The sequence below is a fragment of the Hylobates moloch genome, unplaced genomic scaffold (assembly GCF_009828535.3).
Source record: "Hylobates moloch isolate HMO894 unplaced genomic scaffold, HMol_V3 SCAFFOLD_12, whole genome shotgun sequence".
Lineage (NCBI taxonomy): Eukaryota > Metazoa > Chordata > Mammalia > Primates > Hylobatidae > Hylobates > Hylobates moloch.
In genome coordinates this window covers 32626890-32639010 of record NW_026652287.1, presented here as the reverse complement: position 1 = coordinate 32639010, position 12121 = coordinate 32626890, and the positions used below count along the sequence as shown (strand labels likewise).

At 43.7% G+C, this 12121-nt stretch overlaps 1 protein-coding gene across 2 annotated transcripts in view; it reads left to right on the top strand.

Moving 5' to 3' along the window:
- The first annotated feature begins 786 nt into the window (after positions 1 to 786).
- Positions 787 to 12121, top strand: part of SLC17A8 (solute carrier family 17 member 8) — a 64749-nt gene continuing 53414 nt past the window's right edge. For both annotated transcript variants that reach the window (XM_032168906.1, XM_032168905.2), the window contains exon 1: positions 787 to 1207. In XM_032168906.1, the coding sequence (XP_032024797.1) occupies positions 1107 to 1207 (101 nt within the window). In that variant the 5' untranslated portion in view covers positions 787 to 1106. The remainder of the gene's footprint in view (positions 1208 to 12121) is intronic.

Sequence of the window (12121 nt, the reverse complement as noted above, 5' to 3'; positions counted from 1 at the left end):
ATCTAGATGATGGGTTGATAGGTACAGCAAACCACCACGGCACATGTATACCTATGTAACAAACCTGCACGTTCTGCACATGTATCCTGGAACTTAAAGTAAAAAAAAAAAAAAAAAGGCCATCTAGAGGGAGAAAAGGGGAAAAAACAAAAATAATTTTATTTATCCTGAGGACAATGAGGAGTCAGTGGAGATTTCTAAGGAGGTTCTAGATAACTTCCGGCTCAGAAATCTTCAATTAGATGGTCCCAAACGGCATCCACGTATCATACTTTGAGAGAGCCTGCTCTGTTGATTAGGAGCAGATAAATGTTCTCCTGGATGTATGTGGCCTGGGTTTTGCATTTGGGCTACTCAAATGCAAGTTCCTCGTGGGACCACATCCATGCTAGTGGCTGGATGAAAAACAGCTTCATGACTCTCATGACGGGAATAAAAGACATGGAGTGGTGGCTGCGAGCCTGTCTGCAGGGCCAGACCTCAGAAAAGCAGAGGGCTGTAAATGTTTCATAAACTTCTCTCTGGGTGCCTGCTCTGGCTGAGAGCCCATTCATAAGCCCAGGCGGCTGAAGGGCAGGTATTGTGCCGGTTACTATAGCATCACCTTGGAAAGGCTCACTTGGTGAGAGCGGCAGGCGAGCTGGGGTGGGGCAGGAGGGGGACGCGGCTGGCTGGAGGGGCTGGAGCTAGGCCACGGATGCTGCTGCTGGTCTCAGGACTTCTGGTGGTCCCGAGCTCATGGTAGCGTCCCCAGCTGCAGCCCAGGGAGGGAGAGAGGCTGCGCTCAGTCTGAGAGTGGCTGCCTGAGACAGCGGCCACAGGCTGCTGCAGAGCGTGCAGCTTTTGCAAGGGACTGAATTCCCAACCAGACACCCCTTGGCCTCTTTTCTGGAGGGGTGGGGAGCAGAGACAGGAGGGAGTTGTCTTCTCTTGGAAGATTCGAGCTGGGTTTCATCAATCCTTTTTGATTTTGAGTAGTTCCCTCCATGAGAACTGACTTCCAGGTGTTCACCAAGGGAAACAAGGTGGTTCTCACACTGGAAATGAGAAAGGATGACAGTTTTTGAGACTGACTGTTAACGGCTCAGAGGTGCCCCTCATTCAAAATGCCTTTTAAAGCATTTGATACCTTCAAAGAAAAAATTCTGAAACCTGGGAAGGAAGGAGTGAAGAACGCCGTGGGAGACTCTTTGGGAATTTTACAAAGGTAAAGTTTGAATGCGAACTTTAGTTCCTTTCTGAGTGGCTTCGTATTGCCAATATGTGAGAGACTTGGTATCACGTTTTTAAAACCACACTTTAATGAGGACGGGATGGGTCAGATTAGATCCTTCTGGAGCCCCTTCTAGCTCCAGTAGTATATGCCTGGAGGAAAAACAGATGCATGAAAAGTATTGGGTTGTATTAGGAAAAGATCAAGACAAGTATTCTGTTTGTATAGCTGGATTAGCACTTTCTGGAGACGACAATATTGCATATGGTATGTTTGGCATTGAATTAGAAAATATTTAGGGAGATAATATTATATGTTAATTCATTAGTAATGACAAATATGCCTTGAACTGAAATAATTTTTGTTTTTCACTGAATCTTTCCAGTATAAATGAAAATTAAATATTTGCAATATTTAGCTTATTTAATAAAATATATAAAGTGGTTCCTGACTGTATAGTTTGCAAAGAGAAGGATAGTTACACATTAGTTTGAAGGAGGTAACTTAAAAAATTTCTTTGAAGCAGAAAATCTCACATAATTGCAGTGGGAAAATGTTAAGTACTATCATTGAATTGAATGAGATTTTAGTCCAAACCAAAAAGTAAATATTTTTTGAAGTAAAATATATTAATAGAAGGAGAGTTTGCCATAAATGATTGAATTAATGTGACATTTTAATTTATGAATTTTTATAGACATAGTAAATGCCTTCTCAAATTATATAAATGATTTCATAAGTGGTCCTACGTGCAAGGTAAAATGACTGCTTTATCTCTCTGATATAAATAAATGTGAAAAATACCTTTGATACGCTTTTTATTTGTTTGGATGATTATTTCTAATCCTGGTGAGTGAAAATACCATCTGGTGTGTCCTTTTAACTTTTCTATTATCTCTTAAATTTAAAAACTTTTTCATTTAAAGGACTATTTCCAGGCAATCTGAGATTCATCCCATTTCTTGTGTTTTAAAACACATATGATCCTGTCAGTGTTAAATTTTCCATTGTATCACTGTTAATAAACTTTCCTAATAAGAAAAAAGAGTTGAACACCTTATTATTTTAGTAATTAAAAACAAAAAGTCTTCAATCAGACCTACACTGAATTAGCATGTCTAGATGAAAACCTAGCTCAGTGACAGCAGCATAAACCAGCCAAATATAGAAAAAATTACAATAACATTTTTTTCGGAGTGTTTTATCCTTCCGTTGAGCACTCCCCAGGTAACATCTTATTGTGATGGCGTTCATTTGATTAGAAATGCAAAAATAATTTTTGCATAATAAGCACAATAGCTTAATTGGCTTATTCAAGTAATGACAAAGGAATCTGGCAAAGTCAAGAATAAAAACTATAAAACCATAGGCCGGGCGCAGTGGCTCACGCCTGTAATCCCAGTACTTTGGGAGGCGGAAGTGGGAGGATCGCTTGAGGCCACAAGTTCGAGACTAGCTTGGGGAACATAGAGAGACCATGTCTCTACAGAAATATAAAAAATTAGCCAGCGTGATGGCGCATGCCTGTCATCTCAGCTTCCCAAGAAGTGGGAGTATTGCTTGAGCCCAGACATTCAAGGTTGCAGCGAGCCAAGATTGCGCCTCTGCACTCCAGCCAGGGTGACAGAGTCAGACTCTGTCTCAAAAAATAAAAAAAAAACAAACCCATGACGTTGGGCCAGAGTCACTATTATAAACAGCAAACTCTGCCTTAATTTATAAAATACTTGATATAAAAAATACTTCGGAATTTTCTTTTCAAACTTGTTTAATTGCTTTTTTTGAAATTTAATTGCTTTTTTCAATAGGAATTATTGATCGAAGAGCCGGTTTTGCTATGTTTGATTGGAGGAGCCACATGGAGATCTTTTTGTTTACAAAATTGATTCGCTTAGGGATATAACAAAATTGGCGATTTTCCAAATTGTGTGACCTCAACCAGAAGTTGGGCTATGTGTCTAGGACTGTTTGAACAGTTTCCTCAGAACAATAGAAAAGCAGCTATCACAGTGCTAGGGACAGAGAATGCACTAAACAAATGCTAGATATTGTCATGGTTGTCCTAATTGTAGAAAGGCTACAGAAAAAATAAAGCCAAGGTCAAATCCCTTTTTTCAGTGATTTACAGAGAGAAATTATTGGCAGAAGAAGCGAAAACAGACATTGCTTGAGTGGTGATCCAAGTTGATCCTCAGTTCTAGTGAGGAATTATCAAGACCAGCTCTGCCACGTGTTTGGCATTAACCACAGGTGTATAAGGTAATTGTATGTAAATGACCCTGCCCAGAGCCTGGCACATACTGGGCATTTCCCTCTCATTTTATTGCTTTTCATGTAAACCCAGTTGACAGAATCTCGTGTAAAAAAATCACAAAGAACGGTTTTCTGTTTTGTAGGAGCATTTGGAAGCTAGAAGCCCCTACATTCTAACTTAGAAGGCAATATAAATCACAGCTGTCTAACAATGTTTGAGGCTGAGGTCATCATCTAAATGGAATTCTTGAGATGCTTTTTAATCACCGTGTTCCTCACAGTCAGGGGAGTGGCAATTGCACAGGGAAGCATTTGAGAGTTCGCACACAGGGTTGATTACAGTCAGGCATGATTAGCCTTCCTGGAAAACAGTCATTGATAAGAAGCAGCTGAGCAATTAATCAGCTAAACGTAAAATAATATTTTAGAAGTGCAGGAAGAAAGAAGATGCACTCATTTAATAGTTTAGTATTGAATTATATAGATGACATAGAAAGCATTAAACTTGGAAATTAATGTCCAGAAAGTGACATGCGGATTTGTTCAATTTAAATTACAATTTATGTGTCCTTTAATTGTTCATGTCTAAAAAACATAACAGTAACAAACAAAACATTATCTTTCAGACACTGTAAACTCATTTAATTCAATTAAAAACCCCATGAAGAGGGGATTACTATAATTACAACTTTTCTTTTTTTTGAGATAGGGTCTCACTCTGTTGCCTAGGCTGGAGGGCAGTGATGTGATCATAGCTCACTGCAGCCTCAAACGCCTGGCCTCAAGCCATCCTGCCTCCTTGGCCTCCCAAAGTGCTAGGATTACAGGCATGAGCCACAGCATCTAGCAACAATTTTACAGATGAGAAAACAGGCACAGAGAGGTTAAGTAGCTTGCCCAAGGACACACAGCTTGTAAATGGAAGAGCTAGGTTTCAAACTAGATGTTCTATGCCCATCATTCTTAATCACTACATTATGTTACCCCTCTAATCAAGTGTCTTTCCTCTTCCCACTCACTGTCTTGATATTGGGCTGCTTATTTAGGTTTAGGGAGGTCTACTTGGACTGCAATGTAGCCAGCAACGTCTGGATCTGCTGGCAAGTGTGGGCTATTCTCCTAATCAGTGGTACCTTTATTGAAGGCTTTCTCCAAGGGAGGCTTTAACGGGAGTCTGGTCTCCTTACACGTACGTCTGTCTTCCCTTTAAATGAAACTAGTCCCTGCATCGTGTCTGTCCTCAGCATTCAAGAGCGTGCCAGATACGCACTTCCTGCTCCATCAACAAAGGTGAGTGTGTTAAAGCTTGCTCTGAGATCAGGTGATCCTGGGTTCCAATTGCTGCAACATCCTTTACTTCCCTGCCTGCATGACCTCAGGCAACTTGGCTGCAATGGGGCACCCCTGCTCAAAACTACCTCACTCAGAGTTAAAGCCAGTGCCGTTTCAATGGCCTTCAAGGTCCTCTGTGATCTAGGACTTTTGGAAGGCTCTCTGAGTTCATCTGTGACATTTTCCTGCCTCACTCTACTCTGGATTCACAGGCCTCCTGGCTCTTATTAGAACTCCCCAGATCCACTCCTGTCCCGGCTTTTGCCCTGTTTCTTTTGCTTAAATGCTTTCCTCCCAGATAGCCTGATGGCTCATTCCCTCGCTTTCTTCAAGTATGTTCTCAAAGATCCCCACTTTCCTGGCCACTCTTTAAACATGAAGCTCACCTGCCCTCCTCCTCCTGCCCTCTTCTCTGTCCCTCTTTCCTGCTTTACTTCACCTCTGTCTTAGGTAGGTTCCCTAAAAAGCACAGCCCGAGACAGGGATTTGGGTGAGCCTAGAATGTGATTTAATGAGCTCTTCCTGAAAAAACTGGGAGGGAGTAAAACAAGAAAGGAAAGGTGAGGCTGGGTGCGGTGGCTCACACCTATAATCCTAGCATTTTGGGAGTCCGAGGCAGGCAGATTGCCTGAGCTCAGGAGTTTGAGACCAGCCTGGGCAACATGGTGAAACCCTGTCTCTACTAAAAGACAAAAAATTAGCCAGGCATAGCGGCATGTGCCTATAATCGTAGCTACTCAGGAGGCTGAGGCAGGAGAATTGCTTGAATCTGGGAGGCAGAGGTTGCAGTGAGCTGAGATCACACCACTGCCCTCCAGCCTGGACGACAGAGGGAGACTCCATCTCCAAAAAAAGAAAAAAAAAAAAAGGATAAAGAGCCAAGCAAGGATGCATGCTCACAATGCCCAGTGGCCAGATCCACAGGGGAAGGCTCTGGAGCATAAGCGATGTGCTGAGTTCTTCCTTTGGGGCAAGTGGGGCAGCCACTTGACTGCCTCAGTCAGTCATCAGCTCTGGGCTGATGTGGGTGAGTGAGGGGTTTATTTGGAGGCCACTGAGCAGTGGGAAGTTCTCCAGGGTTCCTCATGCCAAGACTAGAAGCCCAGGCAAGGAGTCACCATGGTGGCAAGGGGCGTGGGTCCTGATCCTCAGGAGGAACCAGAACTGTCAGCTCCTTGTGGGAGCAGGAAGAAATGTGTTTGGCACCTAGGTGGTCCACTAGGACATCTCCTGATACTGCCTGGGCTAGTTTTTTTTTTTTTATTTTAATTTTTAAAATAATAGAGATGGGGGTCTCACCATGTTGATTAGGCTGGTCTTAAACTCCTGTGCTCAGGAGATCTTCCTGCCTTGGCCTCCCAAAGTGCTAGAATTACAGGCACGAGCCAGCGCACCCTGCCTAGTTTTAACTGCAAATGGGAAAATACAGCAACTGTGACCTGCTAGCAGCTCTGGAAGTAGAAGTGTGCTTACCCATCAAGGGGAACTGGGGAGTGCGCTATGGTATCTATGACAGCGCACCCACTGCACCGCTCAGATCAACTTGCTTCTCACATGAAGTTCACTCCATCCAGGTACAGCTTCTCCAAGACTCTATGGTTGTAATTCCCAAGGAGCCTTCCAAAGAAGAGTTATTAAGACAGACTCCAGGCCCCACTGTGATGACTGGTCCCTCCTCTCCACCCCTTTTTGAGTCCCCTCACTTCTGTTTGCTTGTCTGATGGGTTGCCCCAGATCTTCATCCCTGAGAGGTCTAAATCCCTGGTTAACATAACCTCACCAGGTCATGGTTGCTGTATTTGCCCACTGACAGTTAAAAACTAGCCAAGGCAGTATCAGGAGATGTCCCAGCAGATCATCTGGGTGCCAAACATATTTCTTCCTGCTCCCATGATGAAGCGACAGTTCTGATTCCTCCTGAAGATTAGGATCCATGACCTTTACCACTGTAGTGACTTTTTGCCATGTCTTCTGGTCTTGGCACGAGGACCCCAAAGTGACTGAGCAGCAGACATAACCATATGTTGACTGGGATTTCCTTTGTGTTCCTAAATGGAAGAATTCTTCCTTGTGAATCAGGAGTTCTAGCTCCTCAGAACCTAAGTTGAAGAGATGAGGTACTCCTCAGGTGGGTTACTGGGAATGATGGTGAGTGGGGCCACTCCTTCTCTCATGCCTTGTTTCTTTGACCTGCGTGTTCTGCCCATTGGGCACACAGCACCATATCATAACTGTTGGGTTTTTTGTTTGTTTGTTTGTTTGGGATGGAGTCCTGCTCTGTCGCCCAGGCTGGATGCAGCAGCTTGATCTCGGCTCACTGTAACCTCTGCCTCCTGGGTTCAAGCAATTCTCCTGCCTCAGCCTCCCGAATAGTGGGATTACAGGCACCCACCACCGTGCCCGGCTAATTTTGTATTTTTAGTAGAGATGGGGTTTTGGTATGTTGGTCAGGCTGGTCTCAAACACCTGACTTCAGATGATCCGCCTGCCTCGGCCTCCCAAAATGCTGGGATTACAGGTGCATAACTGTTGGTTTATGGAATATACTGCATCCTGGGGGATAGCACCTTACCCTCCCAGGGCTTCATCTCCAAGCTGATGTCACAGCTGCATCTTTACGAAGCTTCTTCAGAGGCCGGGTGCCATGGCTCACACCTGTAATCCCAGCACTTTGGGAGGCCAATGCAGATGAATCATTTGAGGTCAGGAGTTGGAGACCAGCCTGGCCAACATGGTGAAACATGTATTTTCTACTAAAAATACAAAAAATTGCCAGGCATGGTGGTGGGCACCTGTAATCTCAGCTACTCAGGAGGTTGAGATAAGAGAATTGCTTGCTTGAACCCAGGAGGCAGAGGTTGCAGTGAGCTGAGATAGAGCCACTGCACTCCAGCCTGGGCGATAGAGCAAGACTCTGTCTCAAAAGAAAAAAAAGAAAAAAAGTTTCTTTAGCTCTGGCAGGCTGTCAGCTTCTGGATGGTGTGGTATACGGCGGGGCTTGTGCATCCCATTGTCATGTGCTCACTGCCATGCCATCTTTGCCATAAACTGGGTGTCTTGGTCTGAGAAAATGTTATGTGAGATCCCATGTTGAGAAATCAGACACTGAATCCTCAGATAGTGATGTTGGCTGAGACTTGTAGTCTGAATAGGCAAACTCATACATGGAATATTTCGACCCCAGTCAGGATGAATTGCTACTCTTTCCAGGATGGAAGGGGTCTGTTACAAACAACTTGTGACCAAAGACTGGTTTGTCCCCTCAGGAATTGTGCCATCTCAGGGTCTCAGCATTGGTCTTATTGCTGACAGCAGCAGGAGCTAGCTCAGTCCTGATGAGTGGGAGCCCCGACATAGCCTCCATCCCTGCTGCCATGGTTACTCTGTTCACAAGTGCACTGCTCTAGCACTGGGTGGCTGAGGACAGAAGCTAGCTGACATCAACTGGCCAAGTCAGCCTGCCTGTCGTCTGTTTTGTGCCTCTTCCAAGTGGCATGTGATAATGTGCAATCAGGATAGCTCATACTACGCATCCACTCTTATAGATTGATCCACATCTCTTCCCCAGATTTTCTTCCCAGTCCTCCAATATTGTTTTATCTGGCCCCTGACCTCCAGTGAAGTCATTCACCACTGCCTATGAGTCCATGTATATCCTTACCTTTGAATGTTTCTCTTTTCATACAAAATGTGTGGCCGAGAGACTGCTCAAAACTCTGCCTATTGGGAGGCTTTCCCCCTCACTGTCCTTCAGGGCCACCCCTGGGTGGGCTGAAGTATAGCAGCAGTCCATTTGCAACACGTTCTAACATACCAAATTGACCAGCTCTGGACAAAACTCAGTTTTTTTCCTCCTGTAATTTGTTCACAGGTGTGAGCTCATGGAGAGGCATTGGTACAGCAGATATAGGTCATGTGGAAAACTGGCCCCTCTGACATGGGCTTACTTGTGTCCTGTGGCCCTGCTGGTGTTAGATTCCAGATGGACCACTTCCATCTTATGATGGACAGTTGGACTGCGCAGGTCTGATAGTACCTAGCTCATGATCGGTCGTTTTGGCTGCATGGTCTCTTGATGTTCCATGGCCAGATGCTGTGTCTCCACCAGGACTCAGTAACATGCCATGAGTTGTTTTTTGTCTGTTGTATATTTCTCTACTATAGATGACAAGGCCTTGTCCCAGAATCCTAAGGCTCTATGCAATATTTCTCCTATTGAGTTTTGCCAGAAACCTCATATAGTGTCTTTTCCTATTCAGATGCCTTTAGTACCAAGGGTATGCTGGAGAATACAGCCCTTGTGGCAAGATCACTCTTATTGCAGCCTAGACTTGCTACAGAACATTCTCTTGTTTTGGGATTTCATTAAAAACCAGTAGCCTTTTATGTCATGGAATTAGTGGGTTAGAACAATATTCCCAAGTGTTGAATACACTGCCTCAAAAACCCGAAGAGGTCTGCCAACCATTGTGCTTCTTCCTTAGTGGCAGGAAGTTCAAAGCACAATAACTTTTCCTTCACTTTGAAGGGAATGTTCTGGAATGTCTCAAACACTAGACTCCTGTGAACTTCACCCATGTGATGGACCTGTGATCTTTGTAGCAATTATTTCCCACCCTCTGGAGCACACATGTCTTACTGAGGCATCCAGAGTACTTGTCAATTCTTGCTCCTGAGGTCTAAACAACATAATGTCATCTATTGGTCATAATAGATCAATGTGATGTTCTGCAGCAGGTCCAGAAGGTCTCTCTGACTATATTATGAGAGAGAACAATCCACGGATATATGCTGTCGTTCATCTCATGTCATTGTGAACTTCTTAGCCTCCTTTGTAATGGATATGGAAAGAATGCACCAGATCAAGACAGGCAAGCTATGTACATGACTTAAGAGTGTGTGGTAGTTCCCTGTCATCCACTGTGATCCCTTTTTTTTTTTTTTTGGCCGGGGGCTAGGCTGGTGAATTACATTGGGATCTAATGGGGGCTACCACCCCTGCATCCTTTAAATCTCTGAAGGTGCAATAATCTCTGTCATTCTGCCTAATATAATACTGTTTTTGATTTATCTTCTTACCCAGGGATGACAGTTTTAAGGACTTCCATTTGACTGTTTTCTATTACAATAGCTTTTATTCTATAAGTCAAGGAACCACTGAAAGCATTTTCCAAATGCTAGGTGTCTGTCTTCCAATTATACATGTGGGAATTATATATGGGCAAATGACCACTGGGTGGGTCTATGGACATGAACTCACTATGAGACGAACCTGTGCCAGGACTCCACTTACTACCTGACCCTCATAAGCCCCACTCTAATGGAGGAAGGATAGTGCTATAAATCCCTGAGTATCAACATCAGTTTGCCCCTTTATCCAAAAGTCTGCAAAAGATCGAGGTATTTCTCTTTCTTCAGTGTATGTTTACCCAAATTAATGGTGGTAGAGTCCTTTGGGGAAGGACTGTGGGCATCACGACTGCATTGCCTTCTGTGGTGTTGAAGGTTCCTTAGTCATGGAACCTTCAGTCTTCTCCTTCAGTCTTTGGATTCTGGCCTAGAAACTGGGCAAGAGAGTATGACTTTCCATTGGGGTGGCCAGCCTCAGCCTACTGCCTATTCATCAGCTCTTTATCTTTTCTGATTTTATGTATATGAAGCAATACCCTTATTGGCTGCCCGTTTTTTTGCTCCTTGGAACACCATGTTCTGTGAGTCATCTCTGAGCTTCCTATGGGCTGATTCCCTGTCATTCTGAATTTCCTTCCCTTACCTATGATGGTTAAGTGCTGCCAATCATCCCAATTGCTACTGCTTCTGGAGCAGCACCTCCTACTGTGAGCCTCAGCCAGCAGAGGACAGCATCTTATAAGCATCAGTGGTGCCGGTGGCCCCATCACCACTGCATTCCTTATTATCTTAGGAGCAGGAGTATTCCTCAGGCCTCCTGAGGAATATAGTTCATTTGTGGGTTTTCTGGTCTTATATAGAAAATCCATTCCTGCATAGTCATTTATTTGAGCCTTTTGATCTTTCTTTATAATCTGCTCTAACAGTTCCCAACATTTCTCATTTTTAAAGAAAATAAGTTAGAGACCTTTTAATTGATCAAGAGTGTGATCAACATTAAAGATATAACACTTATGGAATTCTTACATTCCAAATAATAGAGATCAAAACTTTACTTAAAGGAATAGAAGATAGCCATTTTAATTACCAGCAATTCATCACTATGACTGGTTCAAATTCAGCAATTTTTGTACCAGGCATTAAAAAATGAAATAGGCTTGTAAATTAGGTTTATATAACAATGAAGGAAAAGAGAGGATGTAGACCTGGACCAACCAAAATAAGGACACTCTTGTGGCCTTGGGCATGCTCTCCTGGAATGGATAATTTTTTATTCTTTTATTTATTTATTTATTTATTTATTTATTTATTTATTTATTTATTTATTTATTTATTTATTGAGACAGGGTCTCACTCTGTCACTTAGGCTGGAGTGCAGTGGCACAGTCATACCTCACTGCAGCCTCAACCTCCCAGGCTCAAGTGATCCTCCCACCTCAGCCTCCTGAGTAGCTGAGACTACAGTTGTGAGCCACCTTGCTTGGCTAATTTTTAAAATATTTTGTAGAGACGAAGGTCTCGCTATGTTGCCTACAATGGTCTTGAACTCCTGGGCTCAAGCCATCCTCCCACCTCAGCCTGCCAAATTGCTGGGATTACAGGCGCGAACCACTGTGCCCAGCTTTCAAGTTATTTTTTTTTAAAGTCATGGTGGCCATATCCTATATCTCTGTGTACAATGTAATAATGATTAGAAATTAGTACAGAATTACATTTTAAAAGTCACCAGGCTCCTCTGGACATCTCTATTTTGTTTAAGTTTCCAGGAACTGTCTTAGCAGTTTATCAGGACCATTTGTCTTAAGGCCTTTGCTGGGATGTTAGACCCTGTGTCATGGGACTATGCCCCCTTTATTAGTTTCCTAGGGCTGCTGTAACAAAGTACCACAAACTGGGTGGCTTAAAGCAACAGAAACTTACTCTCTCACAATTCTGGAGAGCAGAAGTCCAAACCCAAGGTGTTGGCAGGGCCAAGCTCCCCCTGAAGGCTCTGAAGGAGGCCTCATGCTTGCCTCTTGCTGGCTGCTGGTAGCTGCTGGGAATCCCAGGCATGCCTTGGCTTGTGGATGCCTTGCTCCAATTGCTGCATTTGTTGTCACATGGCCTTCTCCCCTGGTGTTTGTGTCTATGTGTTCAAATTCCCCTCTTCTTATAAGGACACCAGTCATGAAATCAATCTATTATGACCTCATG